Below are 19236 nucleotides of genomic sequence, written 5' to 3' on the forward strand. Positions count from 1 at the left end.
GACACTATGGCACTGGGCAAGCTAGAAGCCTCAAGTCTGACGGCTCCTGGGGTGTACAGTAGCTAGAACGCGGCTGTGGCAGAATGACTTACAACACCCACCCTAGTGGGGCTGGCATTTACTCTCTCAGCTTCAAGACACATTGAAGAAAAGCAGTAAGCTCCATTAGGGCTCCCCTCTCATGCAGGAACAAGCAAGGACCCTCTGGAGGAAACAGAACACCCCCAATTCTAACACACTGTCCCCTCTCTTTGCAGCCAAGAAGGTCCTGTTCCTCAGGCACTTGTTCAGAAGTCCAGTGAGGGGCTCCAGGTCCCCAGGTATGTAATGAGTACATGTGGAGGCCACTGTCACTGACTGGAGGAGGTGCCTTGTCCCTGAAGCCCCCTCCACCCCAGCAGGCCACTCTTGTCTCCCATTCAGACAGTAATTGGCTGGCCTTTTTCTGAGCCAGGCCATCTGACAGGCAGTTCGAAACCGTAGCTCTGAGCAGGGTAGATGGCAGGGTCACCTGGGACCCCAGGAACCTAGCTCTGACGGCCCCTGGAGTGTGAGTGGCTAGGGCACAGCTGTGGCAGACTGGCCCACACCACCCACCCGCCAGTGGAGCTCAGTTCTGCTCTAGGATGCCTTCCTGAAGCCGAGAGGTTCACTAAGAGCCCTCCATGAAGGCTCCTCTTCTTAGCTGGTAGTGTCTCTAGGGGTTTCATGGGGACCCTGGTTGCTTATGTCCCCTGTCACCTAGTTCCTGGGAGTTTCTGGATCCAATGTGGCATGGCTGAGTTCTGCATAAGACTGGAAGGTGCCCCTCTGGAGGGTTCACTCCCTCCACAGTAGTGAGGCCTTGGGAAAGTTGCCTGGGTTCTTTACCCATAATCAGAGGTGACAGAAGCAGTTCTGACTGTCTAAGCCCCTGTGTGGACAAAGGAGTCAGATACAGCAACGTGGTGATGATGTTAACACCATCAGCCCCACCGTATAACCGGTCAATAAACAAGTCTTTCCTGGGGACCTAGTTGCCCGTTGCAGTGAGGACCATAGAAGGGAAGGAGACTCTTCTCCAGGTGGGTAGGCTGGAGAGGAGCCTAGATATGGCAGATGAAGTCTCGTATTGTCCTGTCCTGTCCCTGCCACCCAACCAAGTCTACCCTGCTCTTTGGTCTGCTGTGGTTGCTTCCCAATGTGAGCGGTATGCTGCCCACTGCTGGTGGGCACTGGAACTTCATCTACCCTGAAGATCTGAGACAGGCCTGCCCTAAATTAATGGGGCTTTTCATGCCCAGCAGGTAGTGATTGGGACTCCTCTGCAGAGGCAAGTGGTCTTCTCTGATATTCAGACCCCTCTCCCTTTTCCATTTTCTCCCCCCACCTTTTTACCATACCTCTCTAATATCCCTGGATCCATTTGTAGGGGGGGATCCTGCTGTCTGAGCCAGTCACCCTCTTTTCTGTGATGGTCACACAAGTGATTGCTGCTTCAGGCCTAAACACGGTCTCCATCGGAGACTTCACAGTCCAGCATGGGCTTCCTGCCCCAGCCTACCCGTAAGATCCAGCCCCCATGAACCTGCAACTCATTTATGGTCTTTCCTTGCAGGCTTCACGCAGGACCATGAGTATAGGCTTCCCTGAGCCCCGTCAGGGGGTGAGGATGGCCACCCAGCCCGCTACCTGGGCTGCTCCTCCAACCACTGCATCCTCCTAGCATCCGGGACCGTGGGGCCATGCCAGGAGAGCGGCCCCCAACTCTGCCCAGAGACTTGCAGCCCTGCCAAGTTGCCAGCAGCCTTGGGTGCCCCTCTCAACAGCCCCTCAAGGACCACAGCTCTGCCAATAGGACCACCCGGGGCATGAGAGATGAAGGCAACAAGGCCCAGGCCCAAGGTTCCCCTGAAGCGCAGCTGTCTCAGGCCAAAGAGGTGAAGCAAGAGGACTTGCTACTGAGAGCGCAGGCCCCAGCGGGAGAGAGCTGTGCACAAGCTTACTCATGGCTGGCCGGCAGGATGGAGAGCAGTCACCCACAGCTCCACAACCTAAGCACTTCAAGGATCAGATGCATCCTGGATGAGCCAACTACAGACCTACGGCATGAAGCCCCCCAAGTGTCGGAGACCAAGGCTCTTCGGGTCCAAAAGACCAGAGCCCGCCGCAGGCCCAGCATTCCAAGGGCCGAGACCCTCCCCTCCCCGGAAGAGAATGGTTCCCAAAGGTGCTTTCAGGAGGCCCCTTCCAGCTTTACCTCCACCAACTGTACCTCACCAAGTGCCACCCCTGGGTCATTACCCCAGGGGGCCTCCCAGAGCAGTGGCACCAGCCCCCATAGGCCTGCTTCTGGCCCTAACGTCCAGGCCATTGGGACCAACCCCTGGCCTCCTGCTGCTGAAAACAGCTTCCCGGGTGCTAATTTTGGGGTCCCCTCTACAAAGCCCAAGCCCTACCCTGAAGGGAGCAGGGCTAGCAGCCCCCAGGGGGTCTCTGTCCCCTACCCTTTCCCTGTAGAGACAGCCCAGCATGAGCAGGCACCCGGGACAGTGTTGTATACCTTCCACCAGCCCTTGGTGGCTTGGTCTGAGGAGGCCCTGGGTACAAACCCCGCCTACCCATCCCTACCCTGCAACCCAGGCCAATCGGTGGGAGCTAACACTCCCAGTGATCTTGGGGGTGCCCTCTCCCCACCTGGCGCTGCTCACTTGGTCCCAAGCCCCTTCCATGACAGTTTGCACAAGAGCCTGACCAAAGGCCTTCCTGAAGGGCCCCCTCCCATTCGTGATGGACTGGGAAGTCCCAGGGGTCCCCCAAATCCTCCACCACAAAGGCACTTTCCAGGGCAGGGATACAGAGCTAATGGGGTGGGTACCAGCCCAGTGCCTCTGGACACAGAGCTGCCCACCCCTGGGCCACCACCGACTCATCTACCCCAGCTGTGGGATTCTTCAGTAGCTTCTTACCCCACGTCCACCCTGGGACCTGCGGTTGCTGCCAGGACAGCCTTCTTCGAAGACCAGCAGCTCTGCCTTCCCCAGAGTCCCCCTCTGCCCTGGTCCCCGGCGCTTACCACCCCTATGCCAAGTTCCCACCAAATGGGGGTGCTGAGCCGACTGACATTCCCCAGGGGGTCTTCTGAGTGGCAGGGAGACAGCCAAGGAGCTCTGAGTGCTTTGAATACAATCTCCAGACCTGGGGAGACACGGTCAACTCTCAGGAGCAGCCCTGGTCAGCCAAGCAGTTCCCCAAGGCTGCTAGCCTATGGTGGGCTGAAGGACCCTGGGACCCAGCCCCTGTTCTTTGGGGGGAACCAGCCCCAGGTGTCACCCCAAGGGGCCCTCAGCCTGCCCCCACCCAGGGTGATGGGAGCCTCTCCCAGTGAGTCCCCTCTTCCGTCACCTGCAACCAACACAGCCAGCAGCAGCACCTGCTCGTCTCTGTCGCCACCATCCAGTAGCCCAGCCAACCCCAGCTCTGAGGATAGCCAGCAACCTGGACCCCTCAGGTCCTCAGCCTTATTCCTGCCCCCCACCCATTCCCAGGAGACCAGCAGCCCCTTCCCTTCCCCAGAGCCCACACACACCCTCCCTACATGCTACCAATCAGAGTCAGCCAAAGCCTTCCCTCTCCCCACAGAGGGGCCAGGAGCTGAGGATGCCTTCAAGAGCCTGGAGGGAGCCCCGTTCCCCCACAAGAGCCCCTCACTGGGCAGAGACAGGGTGCAGGGCTTTCCTCCACAGCCACCACCGTACTCTGCCCAACACTTCTCCCTCAGCAGCGCCAGCCTGGACCAGCTAGATGTACTCCTGACCTGCAGACAGTGTGATCGCAACTACAGTAGCCTAGCAGCCTTCCTGGAACACCGGCCGTTCTGCAGCCTGCTGCTAGCCAAGACCAAGGATGGCTCCCTGCAGCCCTCGGGGCTACCCACACCCACCACCACCTCAAAGGCACCCACCGAGGCACACTCAGGCTTGCTTGAACACAACCAGACTGTCCCCTTCCTGCTGACCAGAGATGATCAGGGGGACAGCAAAGATGACTCCCTGAGAGCCGGCTTCCTGCCCGCCGGCCTGGCTGTTGCCCCATTCCCACTGCCCCCCACCTCGGACCTTGACATGGAAGATGATGCTAAGCTGGACAGGCTCATCACTGAGGCACTCAACGGCATGGAGTACCAATCAGACAACCCCGAGATAGACAGCAGCTTCATTGACGTCTTTGCTGATGAGGAGCCTTCAGGCTCCAGGGGGCCCAGTGCTGGGCATTCCCTCAATACCCAGCTGGGAGCAACTCCCAAGAACGCTACCCAACCCCAGCTCCCGTCCAGAGTTGTCATGCCAGAATCTCAAACTCCCTGCACTGAAGACAGCGGCTGCCCAGCCCGAAACAGGCCCAAAACCCGCTCCCTGGGCTTGGCATCTACAGAAGCGGATGCCACCACCCTGGTCAGGCAGCAGAGGAGAGGGAAACAATTCAAGTTGTTTCGGAAAGAGCCGGGTGTGACCAAGGGCACGAATAACCCTGCCAGAGCCATCTGCCTAAGGCCAAGGAAGAAGGGCCACAGTGCTGAGCGGCCCCAGCCCAAGGACCGTAGAAGTCAGGCTTGCAAGGGCCATGCTCACGCAGACCACAGCACCCCCAGGGCCACCTCTAAAGAGACCAGGAGCTCCAAGCACCTGCAGCTGCCCTCTGGGAAAGACACCAGGAAAAGGAGGGGTCGAGGTGGTTCCTGGAGCAAGGAGCTCATCCACAAGATAGTGCAACAGAAAAACAGGTGCCACAGGCGGCAGGCACCACGTGGCCAGGTCTCCCATGTCTCTCTGTTGCCTGCAAGACCACCTAGCACCCAGAAGGGCAGGCTCAGGGGCCAAGGCTATCCCTCTGACTCTGAGGAGGAGGGTGGCATGCAGCAGCAGGATTCGGGTGGTCCTGCCCAAGACTGTTCCCACCACAGCCGCCAACGGTGGCGCCAAGGTAAGAAAAGAAAGAAAGAGGATGTGACTCAGGATCCAAGAAAGGTCATGAGGCAAGAGGCTGGTGAAAACCGGGGCTCCCTGTCTCCAAAGAGGACACACAGCCTGTTCCAGAGCTTGGATGCTAGAGAAGTCTCTGTGGAGAAAGGCTCTGAGCATACTGATCACCCCACAGTAGCCCCAAAACATCCTTCACACGTCCTTACCACCATCAAGACCCAAGAGGAAGCAACCCTGGGCTTCCCCCAGGAGGTCAAGAAGCTTGAAGTTGCTGCTGCGCTACACCCGGACACCACAGAACTCACAGAGAGGTCCGGTTCTCCAGCAAGCTGTGGCGGGAAGAGCCCCAGACCCGCTGCTCCAGTGCTCCCACAGGCTGGCAGCCCCAGGCCACCCAGCAGTCACCCTGAAACACTGTCAGGAAAGAGCGTGCCAGCACCAGATGCAGGCTGTCGACTGGGTACCTCTGGGTGCATGGAATCCCCCAGTTTGCATACCGGAGAAGATTCCTCTGCTGCTCAGCCTGGAGGGTGCCTGGCACCCATTGATAAGGCGGCAGATCCTTTCCACGCTGAATCCAGAATCCCGGTTTTCGAGAACTCCGGTTCTGGTTGCGGCCTTGACCACTGTGACAGACACTCTATAGGGTGTCCAGCTGCCCAAACAGGGCCCCTGCCTAGCAACGACACCCCCTGTGAATTGTTCCTCGGATCCAAGGACCTAGCTAACTGCTTCCCTGAAGATCTGTGCTCCAAGCCTTTAGCTATGGACATACCGCCAGCCCGCAGCTGCTACCTTGGGCGGCAGAGTATGGAGACTGTTGTGTCAAGTCCACCAAAGAATCCACCCTACCCGGTTGAAGCAGACCCAGGCAAGGTGCCTTCACCACTGACCTTGGAGTCCACATCCCTGTTTGCAGGTCTGCCTGAGGATGGATTTGACCCACCACTCTTTGACAGCTTGTCTACAAACAGGGTCACCACTGATCCTCTCCCTAAGAAACCTCTGACAGATCCTCTGTACCCCCCATTCTTGCTGCTGGAGGAAGTTTCTCCGGTGCCGCCTGGCCTCTCCAAGGGAAAAGTACTCAGCAAGAAGTGTCGCTTTGAGCAGACGGTGCCTCCCAGCCCTCCTCCTGTGCCTGAGGACGGAGGTGACTGTAGTGTTACCCTAATGAGCAACCTGTGTGCAGATGAACTAGAGATCAAAAGATTGGTGACTGAATTAGAAAGCCAGTTACAAGGGAAAGGGAGCACACAGGGGGCCTTGGGAGAGCCTGAGGAAGCTGCACCAGAAGGCAGGATGGACCAAAGTCCACGGCAGGCCTCCCTGCTGCCCGCACCTCAGGTCACCTCACCCCACAGAGACATCCTCTCAGCAGCCAACCTTACAAGTCTTAAGGGGTCAAGTTCACAGCAAGAAGGGGCCCTCAGGAACCCCCAGAAACATTGGCCGTACCTAGCCTCCTGCCACACAGGCAATGCAGCAGCTCCCCCAGGCACCCAGAAAGACCCTGGTTCTGGGGCTCCTCTCAGTCCTGCACATTTCGGCCTCAGTTTTCGGACAGTGCAGGAGGCCAGCATCTCCAGCACAGACTGTCCGGTCCCCCTAAGTGACCCTTTGTCTGTCCCCAACAAGCAACAGGCACCCTTGTTACATGCCGAGAGCTTAGTCAAGTACAGCCCAAACCATGAGCTTTTGTTTTCTAAAAATAATGGAGTTTCTGGGACAGGGGAGACTTCCCCACAGCTGCTTCCCAGTAAACATACAAGAGGGCATTCTCCAGACCCCTGTGAGGCCCAGGAAGCCTGCCCAAGTTCCTCTGCACTAGAAGGATTCAACAACCCCAACGCCTATCTGGCCTTAGAGTCCAACTTGGTGCTTAAGGGTGAAGAGGGTATCACCTCCCCTCCAACTGTTAGCCCCAGCCATGACTCTAAGGGACACCTTGAGAGTCAAGCAGGAAGTCCCATAGGAACGATGCTTACCGACCCCATTGCAAAGGATCCTGGCTTTAAGGATGAGTCTGTCCCTGCAGGGGCCTCTCCAGTCTCTGCCCTCCAGAGTGGCAAGGCTTGGTCCCATCCCATCCCAGATCCTTCCTGGGTGACCAGTGCCCCCCATGGACAGAGGCCCCAGGAACCAGCCTGTGCCTCCTTTCCTCTGCTCCAGATCTTGGGTGAAGACAATACTCAGGGCCTTCATCCTGGGGACCCCTCGGAGGCCAGTGTGAAAAGGGGCTCCTCAGGGGCTGTAAAGATGCCAGCTCTAACTACAGACTTCCGAAAGAAACTGAGTTCCAAAGCACATGGACTTCTGGACTCACTGGGTCAGTCTAAAAAGACCAAAGGCCGAGCTCAAGGTAACAGACTTCGACCAAATAACCGGAGGAGCCTGGGGAACCCGGACACACTCGCTAAGGTCAGGGCCTGTTTGAAAGAGAGGCCGGCCAGGAGCAGAGGGGCACATCAGGGGAACCGAGCAGCCCGGAGCTTTAGGGAACAAGCAATGCCCTCCACAAGTCCCACCCACCCTGATGGCACATCCTCGGCTTCCCTCCTGACTGTACTCTCTCTCCAGACGGAGCAAACAGAGAGAAGCCCAGAGAGGGCAGTCAGCCCACCGCTGCTGTTTAGCAACAGGGACCTGGCCCTCTCTGCCACCTCCCCTGCCACACCTACTCCCAATGACCTTGAGTCCCTACCCCAGGAAGACCCTGGGGCCAGAGTCAAGCCTATTGGGCCACCAGCAGAACCTTCCTCCTACGCAGAACTACCCAGCCCCTTCCATCAGCCAGCCTATGCTGTCTTGACACCTCTGGGAAAGGCCAGTCATGGCCAAGCCTCCAAAGATGCTGGGCCGCTAACAATCCCTACATCACCGGTAACAAGCCACTGTGGCTCTGAAGAGACTTTATCCCACCGCTCACTCCCAGGGACCAACCATCCCAAAGACCCTTTCTCGGGCCCACTTGGCCCCATCAGTTTCTCAGCCCCTGTAATACTTGACAGGGACAACCCCAAAGGTATCACAGTAAGAACATTAGAAGATTCTGGAAAAGAGGAGCTGAGGACATCTCCTGCCCATGCCACTGCTCCTCCCCCAGGGGGTCCCAGCTCCCCCAAAATAATCATCAAAGCCCCTCTGACCAGCATTCCCACCAAAGATGACCTAGATTCAGAGGAGAGATTTGAGGTGCCAGACACCCACTGCATGGAAATCCCACCCCTCAGCAGCCCAGAAAGGACATACTGCAAGGACCCTTCCTTAGGGGCCCAGAGTAGCACACCCTGCCCTGGCCACAGTGAACACACTGTAGCTGTGCCCACAGACCTTGCCACCCTGGGGACTACAGGACCAGACTCTCAGATCTGCCAAGAAGCTGAGGCAGCAGTCAGCATCGAGGAACAGGACAATCCAGGGATGCCTGGGGCAAGACACTCTGATGTGACAAAGGTACCCAGAGCCAATGCCCAAGGCATGCCCACAGGGCTCCAATTGGCCCCAACAACCTCTCTAAGCTGCACAGCCACTGACTCCAGGCCTGAGTCTCCTCAGCACAGAATCAGTATCTCTCACCCTTCTCCCCAGAAAGGCCCCTTCAGCCCACAAGAGTCTAAACGGAGGCCCCGGGGCTTAAAAAATAAGCCAGACTCGACAGAGAAGACCCCAGCCGGGCTACCCATGACCTGTGAACTCTGTTCAGCATCTTTCCTCTCCAGAGCAGGCCTAAGCCGGCACAAAGCCAGGAAGCACCGGCCACTCAGGGAGGCTAGCTCCCAGGTGAGCCCCATGACCATGCCAGCTTGCCAGCCTCTGGATTCTATGACCCAAGCATGCCAGACCCCTGGGAAGAAAGGCTGCAAGGTACTTGGGAAAAGGAGACCAAGTCACTCACCCCTAGGCCCTGGCCACTCTTCTGGGTCACCTCTCCTCCAATCCTCTACAACACCTGAGGACACCGTGGGTCCTGAGATGCTGAAGCTGACTAGTGAGAAATCTGAGGGACGCAAGACACCAGATGTTCCTCTCAACCAGAGACTACACACCCCGGGTCTGACTGGGCAAGGAAAGGGTGCAAAGGTTCCGGCCTCAAAACCAAGGAGACCAGATGGCTGGCCAGCAGACCAGCTCCATCCCAACCATGCAGAAGTGAGAGGCCGGAGACATGGTGGAGAGCCTGCTGATTCCCCCAGTCACTCAGAGAGGAAATCAAACAGGAAAGGGGGAAGGCCAAGAGTGAGGAGGGAGAAGCATGGTCCTAGAGACACTGCCCACGTGACTTCAGACGGGGACCTCTCAAAACCATCAGCCACGTGTGGTGATCATCTCACCCCTTTGAGCCTCTCGCCCGAGGGAGAATGCAGGGCAGCTGTTAGACGACCACCTCTATCCCCCACGGTAGAGCCCAGAGTGCTAGAGGATGATACAGACATGGACACAGGGGCCCTGGGTCCAGAAGCAATGCCAGCACAGAATAAACCCCAAGAGTGGCGAGTCTGTCAAGGGATGATAGAGAGAGAACAACCAGATGAACAAAAGGCATCCTGGGCACAGTGGTTCTGGGGACCAGGAGAGGCCAAGCCATTGGACGGTGGAGGAGAACCATCACAGGCTGTTGAGAGCCAACCTGCAGAGGACGGCAGAGGGACCAAAGGTAGGTCAGATGAAGGCGTTGGTAAGGGGACATCTGACTTGCCTGACGGCACACATGGTCTTGAAGTGAACAGCAGCTGCCCCCAGAATCCTATCAGTGACTCAGAAACCCAGAGTGAAGTTCAAGGGCCCAAGGGCACCACTCCTGAAGCCCCCAGCCCAGGTCGAAGGGAACCTCTAGACTTCGATGACGAGGTGTCCTTCTCTCAGCTCTTCCCCCTGGATGGCCGCCTCACTCAGAAGAAGAACCTACGTGTCTACGGGAAGCGCTGCAAAAGGCCAAAGCGCCCACCACCCAAGGAGCCCAGCCCTGAGGTGGTAGACAATGCCTCGCTCCTCTCCGCACGCCTGCCCACAGATCTCAGTGACTCGGGCTCCCTCTGCCTGTCCCGAGAGGAAGAGGACTTGTGGGATGATGAAACCAGGAGTTTGCCTGAGTCCCTCCTCCTAGATGGGCTCCTGAGCAGCAAGGCACCTGGCCTTGACCCCTGGACCCCCAGCTTCAGCCTGTGGGCCCTGGAATCCAACAGAGAGGCCACCGATATGGAGGATGAGCCCTCCTGCTTCACTGAGAACCAGGATGAGTGGTCTGAGGCTATCCCCCAGCTGCACATGGTCCCAGCAGCCTGGCGAGACCTGGAGCTGTGCAGCCCTGCCTGTGAAACACCCTCTTCCCTTGGAGACATGAGTCCGGAGCCCCCTAGCCTGGAAAGAGAACAAGATGTTAGACTTTCTGGGAATGCCAGCATGCCCCCACTTTATGTTAAAGATTTTGAGGTGCTCAGCACCCAGCTGGAGATACAAGACCTGTGCTTTCTAGGACCCTGTGATGACCTTGCTGACCTTCCCAACCCGAGCATCTTAGACTTCCAAGCCACAGCAAACCCACAGGGACCTCCAAACAAAAGAACGGAGGAAGTTGCCAGGGCCAGGGGAGCCAAAGGCAGAGACCGGCCAGTGAAGGGCAGGAGGGCCTCCTACAAGTGCAGGGTGTGCTTCCAGCGCTTCCACAGCCTCGGTGAGCTGGATCTACACAAGCTGGCACACAGCCCCTCGCCTCCTCCTACTTGCTACATGTGTGTGGAGCGCAGGTTCGGCTCTCGGGAACTTCTTCGGGAGCATCTGTGGGAAAAGCACGTGCAGGGCAAAGCTGGGCCATGGGCCTGTGGCATGTGCCTGAAGGAGGTGGCCGATGTCTGGATGTACAATCAGCACCTGCGGGAGCATGCAGCCCGCTTTGCCCGAAACGGACAGGCTCGGCGAGCCCTGGGAGACCTACCGGGGTGCTTGGAAGGGGAAGACACTCTCACGCATTTCCTGAACAGTATTGTGGAGCGAGCATCCAAACCCCAGAGGACCAAGCACTCAATTGGCAGGACCAGCAAGGAGGCATCAGAGCAAGAAGGAGAAGCAGGGAAAAAAATCCCGAGGAGAAGGGTGAAACACAAGGTGCCCGGCTCAGTCACTCCCAGCCACAGCCAAGATGGTGCCTTGCTCTCACTCAGTCCAGCAACCGAAGGAAGCAGCCCATCCGTTCTGACCAGCAGCTCTGCCATCTGCTCTGGCTCTGTCAAGACACCCCCGACTCCATCCCCAGACCCCTGGTCCCACAGTGAGTCCCTCCTCCAAGCGGTCCCAGTGCATGAGGACTGCAAGGACCCCTCCCGTGACTGCCACCACTGTGGAAAGCAGTTCCCCAAGCCCTTCAAGCTGCAGCGCCACCTGGCGGTGCACAGCCCACAGCGTGTCTACCTGTGTCCCCAGTGCCCACAGGTCTACCCTGAGCACTGGGAGCTGAGGGTGCACCTGGGCCTGACCCACGGGGTGAAAGAGGAGAGGGAACTGCCACACATGCCTCTCTATGCCTGTGAGCTCTGTGCCAATGTCATGCATGTCATCAGGAGGTCCTTTGTCTGCAGCTCCTGCAACTACACCTTTGCCAAGAAGGAGCAGTTTGACAGACACATGGACAAGCACCTGAGGAGTGGCCAGCAGCCCTTTGCTCTCAGAAGTGTTAGACGGCCCGGAGTTCCTGGGAGGAAGACCCAGGTCCCCCAGGACGTGCTACCCAGCAAGCAGCACAGGGTGGCCGTGCCCTCCAGCTCTCCTGAGCCCAGCACTGACCGAGTCCCATCCATAAGCAGCCCCACTCCAAGAGAGGGCTCCCTCCCTGCACTACCCCTGATCTGTTCAGAGACAGCTCCTAGCCTCATACTAGACCAGCCCAGTTCTCAAGAGAGGCTTATGGACCAGGCAGACCACTCACTCAAGGGAAACAACCCACCGTTAACTGGCCAGGACCTTCCACCGCCATCCCCGTCTCCTTTCTCGGCTGCCTCGGCTGAAGGTACAGGCGACAGCAAGCTGGACAGAGCCGTGGAGAAACCAGAAAATGAGGCTTCCTTAGGCGGCCTTGAGCCGTGTAAGTGGCAAACTCCCCCAGGGGAAAGGAGAGCCCTTCATCTGTTCTCAGGAAAACACAGGAGCCCAGGCACCCGAGGCAAGTGTGCCCCTGGCTGTTCCCCAAGAGACCCTTCGCAGCTCCAGAAGGAGAGGCTAGTGACCACACACCACACGGTACCTGAGGGGAGACAAGAGGTTCCCTCCCAGAAGGGAAGTGCCACCAAACCAGGGGCCTGCTTGAGTTCCTCCAAGCACAGATCAACAGCGCCCCCTAGCAAAGTGCTGAAGCTGCCCCCACCGCCAAGAAAACCTACAGGGGTGGGGAACCCAGCTTGTGGAGGCCTGGTCCAGAGTCATGAGGAGAAGGGGAAACCCAGCACTTCTAAAGCTAAGCTGAGACCCAACTCTCAGGGCAGTGGGGGTCTACAGCCCCCGACTCAGACAGGGGGTGGCAGCCAGCCCCAGCCAACCAGTGGACAGCTCCAAAGTGAGATGGCCTCCACCCCTACTGAGCCCAGCTGTCCTAGCTGGGAGAGCTCCACCCCTGACCAGCCCCCACCTCTAGCCCACACCAAGGGCAGCACCAGGGGTCCCAGAGAAGCTGATCATCAGGGGGTCCAAGTGCATTCAAGTCCCAGGGAGAAAAGAGAAAACAATGAAAAGAAGAGGAAGGGCCAGGCCCTGGGACTGGCCAGGCATGGAAACATGGAGAGCATGGGGAGAGCCCCCTCGGCCCCTGACAAGTCATCCAGGGCCCCTCGAAAGCAAGCAACTCCCAGCCGAGTTCCCCCTGTCAAGTCCAGACCCAGTAGCCAGAGCGGCAGGACAAGGCCACAGCCATCAGCACAGAAGAAAGGGGACCTGGGCCACCCTTCTGAAAAGGACTCCTTCCCCCAGGCAAGACCCCTGTCTAGGCCGTACAAACGGGTCAGAGCTGTCTATGGTGTGGAACACATGGAGCCCCGAGAACACCGGACGGCAGAGGCCCAGAGCGACCTCCTCAGCCAGCTGTTTGGGCAGAAACTGACCAGCTTCAAAATCCCTCTAAAGAAAGACAATTCCCACTAGTCCACAAGAGAGGGTGCCTGGGGGCCCAGCTGATGGGCTCTCTGTCTGGCCTTTGGAGTTAGAGGCAGCTCTATTTGAGACCACTCGTCTGTTTCTCTGCCCCTGACTTCCCACAGATTCTCCAACATATGAGAGAGCTGATTGCTGCTGGGGCCAGGGCTTTGTGCTGGAGGGCTAGGATTGAGGGAAGGGCCAGCCTCAGCCCCGCTGAGATGGTGCACCTGATTTCTTGGTACCAAGTACTTAGAGAGAGCGGCTCACATCCCATCGCTGAAACCGTGTTGGCCGGGTGCTTTGTGCATTTAAAACCCATGTTTGAAGGTTTGCACAGGGTCCCCTATCTCCTAACAGGGAAGCACATTAAGGCAGCCAAGCCAGACAGTGGCAGCTGCCTCGTCTTGCTGCTGTTGCTAAGATTCCACAGTGACCCTGGAAGTCACATGAGAGAGGACCCTCGCTCTCTACTTGGGCCATTTCTGAGCCACCTGGTCCTTGAGAGCATGACAGGACCATCCCTCAACCACAAAATCATGCTGGCCTCCAGTTGCACTGCTCATGTCCCCAGCACCTTGTCCCCAGGGACTGGGTTCCTATAGGGGGTGCAGAGAAAGCCGTACTTTGGCCAGTGCCCAGTGGATCCCTCGGCCCTATGGCCCCTTCCTAGTGCCTTCCTCCCCCATGGGGCTCTGTCTCTAGGTCCCAGAAAGCCTGATCCAAAGGTTCTGGTGCTATTCCCATGCTGTAATGTGAATACAGGCTCCCCGGTCTTCTTTGAACCACAGGATAATTAGGGTGGAGAGACCTAACCAGGGAGGCTCCAGCCCAGGCCTTGAGCCTCACAGGTCTCCCCAGTTGAACTCCAGTCCCAGGGTCCCAGCGGTGAAGGGACCCTCAAGGCTGGACCGTGGGTGTGGTTTGCGCACTGGCATGATCCTGCCAACTACATAACCTGCCAAAATAGCATTGTGCATCAAAATGGGCAGGAGGAGATGCTTCCCATTTCTCCTAGGGAGTCTTAGAGTTTCCTGGCTTGGTTTGTTGTGTAGTTTTTAGCTTGGGTGCAATGTGAGTGTCAAAAGGTTTTATTTTGACATTTTAAACAAGACCAAATCAGGCCCGAGCTGCCTCCATAGAAGGTGCTGGGGTCTCTCAGAATGCCTCTTTCAAATGGAAAAAGACGTGGGCAGGGGGCCCCTGAGGTCGTACTGTAAAAGTTACAGCTAACTCGTCTTTTCAAATATATTCCCACTATTTTCGCAGAAACCGCTTGGCTCTGTGGCATCTTTTCTTGCTCCTGCTTCTCACTGGAGCCCATATGTGGCTCAGGAAGCACTTGCTTTGACGGCCATTTCCCGGGGCCACTGTGTGCTATGAACCAAGCCGAAGCTTGGGCAGGGCCAGAGAGGGACTGAAGAGGGATAGGAATCCTCTAAGGTGGATTTGGGAAAGCAGAGAAGTGGATAAGGTGGCATAAACAGGACCAGGGAGGGGTGGGGAAGGGATTTGACCATACAGAGCCCTCGCTAGTAGTGTTTGGGCCAGCAATGCTCAGGGGAGTGGCTTATCTGGTTTGGGTCTTAGAAAGATTTGAAGGACTCCAAGGTGGAGACCCAGTAAACCAAGAAGGTCCACTGTCCTCCCCATCCTTCATCAACAGGGTTCAGGTGGCACCCCAGTTAGCAGCAACCCCATCACCTAGGACTAGGGTTGAGTTACTGGTCAGATGTCACAGACTGGTGGAACTCTACCCTCACACACACCCTAAAGAGCTGACGTAGGGTCAGTTTCTTGGAGATATATAGGCTCTACTCAGAACTCAACATAAGCAAGCCCAACCCCTGTCCATATGCATGCCTTCCTGCGACCCATATACACACAGAGGGTATAACCCCAGCCTGTCCACCAGGTGGCAGCATCCACCCAACCAGGGAGCCTGACTTGTCCGTCACCTGAGCACAAAAACAGTCCTCAGGAACCTAGTAGGTCCCAAAACACCACGAGGGAGCTAGGGATTTCCAAATGCACATGCATCCGGCAGGCAGGTACCAACGAGCACACACTGCACACATGGCCCGCACGCGAGTGTTCACACGTGTACAGGCACTCTCTGAAAGTACACCTGCTCACACATCCACGTGCCCACTGCCTGCCCAGCAAATATCCTGATCTGTGTGATTTGGGAAGCATTTGACAGGCACTGTCTTGGCTCTAGAGAAGCACTGGGTAGGCTTCCCTGAAGAATACATTGAAGTGAGAGCCAAGAAACAGTGAGTTACCCATAAGGGAGACTGCAGGGACTCCCAGCTCTGGGAATCATCAGGGCCACTACCCCACAAACCTTTCCCTTATCCTCAGGCAGGGCCACTTCACCCCTGAGGCTCCAAGGTCCCTCCTGGCTGCCATTTCCCCTCAGGAGCTGCCTCAAGGAGAGGAGAATACAGGCGATAGCTTTCCACAGCGTCCATTACAAGTCCCCAAGTCTATCAGAGCCTGCCTAGGGAGGAGCGGAGGAGAGATGGCCGGGCCTAGGATCAGATGGGGGACAGGTGACAGGCAGAAACTCTGAGTTTCAACTGGGGACTGGACAGCAAGAGGTTCAAGAGAGCCACTGCCAGCGTGGGCAGACACACTTGGTGTTTCTATGGCTTGAGCCCATAGTCTGTGGGGAACTGAGGCTGGAGGTTCGTGGAAATGTCTATCATGTCAGCGTGGCTCCAGGAGTGGATATGACTGGGAAAGTCAGGAAATGAAGAAAAGGCAGGCACAGAAAGACACACAGAAGGAACTGGGTTCAGGGGGCCTAGGTTCTCTGATGGAGAAACCACAGCACCCCGGAAGCTCAATGTGCTTATTATATAGAATCGAACAGACAGGAGGCAGGGTTATTGCAGACAGCTGAACAAGGGGGAAGGGTTTATGGCGTACAGCTGGATGGAGGAGGCAGGTTTAGATCAGCTCAGGAGCAGTCTTTGGATCTTGTTGGTCCCCTGGGTCTCCACCTCAGAGTGGTCTCTGTAGGGAAGTGGTCTTCAGGCCGTAAACACACAGGGGGAGAAAGCCATGGTGGCCATTTTCTGTACACTCTGTCAACAGTCACACGGGGACCAGAAGAGAAGGCTTTGCCATTCCCCTCAGGTTCTGGGGTCCTTGACATGGCTGTGCCTGTACCAACTACACACATTTTCTCAGAATCGCACACACTCAGGCTTTCCTCTGCTCCCCCACAGCCTGCTTTGGACACTGCCTCAGCTCGGCTTGCTGTAGCACCCTGCAGAGTCTGTGCTCCTGGGCCTAGGAAAGCGTGACTAGTATGGGAAGAATTGAAAGAACAGGATTGGTCTGGCAAGATGGCTCTGTGGGTAAAGGCATCCATGGTGCAGGCCTAGTGGCCTGTGTTCAGTCCCCAGAACCCACATCAAGGTGGAAGGAGAGCCGGCTCTGGTGTTCTGCCCTCCGCACATTCATGCACTGTCACACATAACAGGAAGGAAGGAAGGAAGGAAGGAAGGAAGGAAGGAAGGAAGGAAGGAAGGAAGGAAGGAAGGAAGGACAGGATCCAGAAAGTCACCTTTAGGGAAACAGAAGCTGCCCAGGTATGGGAGAGTACAGTATAATGCTAGGTGCCCATGGCCGGGTTCCTTGTCGTGTTCCCATGAGGCTTATAGATCCCAGGGATCCTAGGAATCCCACCCTGGCCCATTTGGGCCAGGTAGACCCGGTTGCAGCCTACAGGTTCTTCCAACTTCAGGCAGCTAAGGTGAGTGACACAGGGCCTGCCCCAGCCACAGTCCCAAACACCCTAGGGGTGGGGCATCATAGGCAGGCAGGCACAATGAGACCCGTCTGTTGCCCTCCCAGTGTGCAAGGGGACCCAAGGTCACAGGCCACTTTCACATAGAGCACAACACCGCCTGCCTCCCTAACTGCTGGCATGGCCTTGAGGGCAGAAGCTCAAGGCCCCTAGTCTCTAGCCCTATAGAGGCGGGAGAAGAGGCAGGAGTCGTCTACCTAGGCCCAGGATTTGGTGGGGAATGGATAAATAGACCCCCTCAGTTAGTCTCCATTTTCCAAGACACTCAGTGCTGTCTCTGGGGCCCCAGGAAGAGAGCATGTGACTGTCACAGTGATGAGAGTGACAGGATTTGGCTGCTTTCCTGCAGCCCTAAGTGGCTATCATGCTCAACACACATCCTGCCACCCTGGCACCCAGCAGCTCTCTCCTCAGCCCCAGCTCCAGATGCAAGGCTGGCTGGCGCGGAACGTCTGGGTTTCATGACCAAGCCTTGGGCTTAAACAAGCTCTGTAAGGTCTCATAAGTGGCTGCGAGATGGGGAGAAATGGGGCTTGCGAGGCTCTGGGCTCGTCCCCGTGATAAGCAGTCAGTGGAGAGAGAAAACAGACAAACAGCTGGGGTGTTCCACAGTGCTCCCACTGCAGGCCTCAGAGTGACATCCCAGTAGCTCCCACAGTCCCCAGCAGGCCAGGATGGGGCCCCTCCCACGGTGAGGAACGGGACATAAGACGAAGGCCACCCATGCTCCTCTATGGGGGCGGGGGTGAGTGACACACAGCAGCTGCAGGCTGAGAGCAGCTGAGATCCAGCCAGGTGATGCTGGTCTCCTTGTTCCAACCCCCCTGAGCACCCACGAGGGTGAGGGTGAGTCTAGCTTTGCTTTTGAGGTCCTGCTCCCAATGGACTGTCCACTGCTTCCTTAGGACAGCTGTGACTGCCAGGCAAACCTCCCTCCACTCTACCTGAGCTCAGCCGAGAGCCAGAAGAGCCCCTGAGGACACAGGGCCTCTGTCCATGCCTGCAGTTACCCCAAGAATCTTGGCTCACATTTTCACCAAGGGCTGCTCCAAGGACATCATGAGTGCATCCCGGACACATACTCCAGTGTGCAGGCATCTCTCTGAGTGATCCTTTCTGACCCCTGGCAATGGGTCACGGTCCTATCTTCCACCTGGCATGTCGGGGTCCTTGTGTATTGCCTTAGTTCTGTTTGAAAGCAGCAGTTTGCCCCCCAGCATCTTGCCATAAGCAGCTATAGGAGCCACTGCACATGGACATTTAACCTAGCCATAGCTGCCCATGACCTGAGATCCTTGGCGCCTTGTATCCCATAGGTCCCCATGCCAAGGGTATAGCTAATGACCCTGGATGTCCAGACAGGCCACTTCACGGCCGTCATCTGCAGCCGACCCCACAGCTGGTGCTGAGTACCCCACTCCATACATGACTGCTGTATATTCCAGTAGTCAGTGCTGAATGAGGATTCAACATGGGTGCTGGGTCTGGGTGCTGACTGAGCAGGTCCTGCTTCTGCCTCCCCTGGCCTCCCTCCAGCAACTGCAGTCAGCTGAGGTGACTGAAAGCCAAAGCAGGCTTCCTAGTGACGTCTGCCTCAGGTCAGTCCATTGCCGGAGGGGTTAAAAGGCCTGTACAGTCATAGTCATCGTCCTTGCTGACTTCCCATTGGCTGGAGTAGGTCTTGTGGCCAGAGTGAGGGTGAGCCGAGGAGGACTGGTAGGTGTGGCCTGCTCAACCCACACCTGGCCTCCCCCAGGTATCCAGCTCTCTCCCTTACCTTCTGATTTATTCTGGTCATTTTATCACGGGCCTCTCCTAGCCACAGCTGTACTGAGGAAAGCCCGTGAGTCAGTTTTGCGTTGCTACAAAATACCCAAGGTAACCACACAGTTCAAAAAAGAAAGGATCCAATTCACTCATAGCTCCAGAGGGTCAGAGCAAGCACCTGCCTCCACCCATTTTTGGAAGGTGATGGATGGAGGGCATCTGTGGCCGGAGATTATAGGAGAAACAAAACCCACTTGTTGATTAGGAGAGAGAAAGACCAAGAGGGGATAGGGACCCCCTGTCTCTTGTGTGCAGATTCCAGTAACCAAAGGGCCTCTACTGAGCCACAATTTGTAAGGCCCCAGCACCCCCCAAACATTGCCACCTGAGAAAAACTCCAACATAGGCATTGGTGGGAGACTCAGCATCCTAGCACCCCCATAGCACCTCCAGCTACAGTGTCCCCCTTCTTGACTTCCCAGAAGGACACTATCCTTCCATATTCTACACCTACCCATTGCATTTAGCTTTCCAGAGCTCCCGCAAAACTAAAGCGTCTGACCTTCCAGT

The 19236-nt window shown here is 56.9% G+C and overlaps 1 protein-coding gene across 1 annotated transcript; it reads left to right on the plus strand.

Moving 5' to 3' along the window:
- The first annotated feature begins 255 nt into the window (after window positions 1–255).
- Znf469 (zinc finger protein 469) lies at window positions 256–14351 on the plus strand. Its single transcript, XM_085681831.2, has 2 exons — window positions 256–320; window positions 1598–14351. Exon 2 carries the CDS (start codon window positions 1725–1727, stop codon window positions 13086–13088), a length of 11364 nt encoding a protein of 3787 aa, XP_085537957.2. The 5' UTR covers window positions 256–320; window positions 1598–1724; the 3' UTR covers window positions 13089–14351.
- Window positions 14352–19236: the final 4885 nt, after the last annotated feature.

This window comes from Myodes glareolus, chromosome 22 (assembly GCF_982192425.1).
Source record: "Myodes glareolus chromosome 22, mMyoGla1.1, whole genome shotgun sequence".
NCBI classification, from domain to species: Eukaryota; Metazoa; Chordata; class Mammalia; order Rodentia; family Cricetidae; genus Myodes; species Myodes glareolus.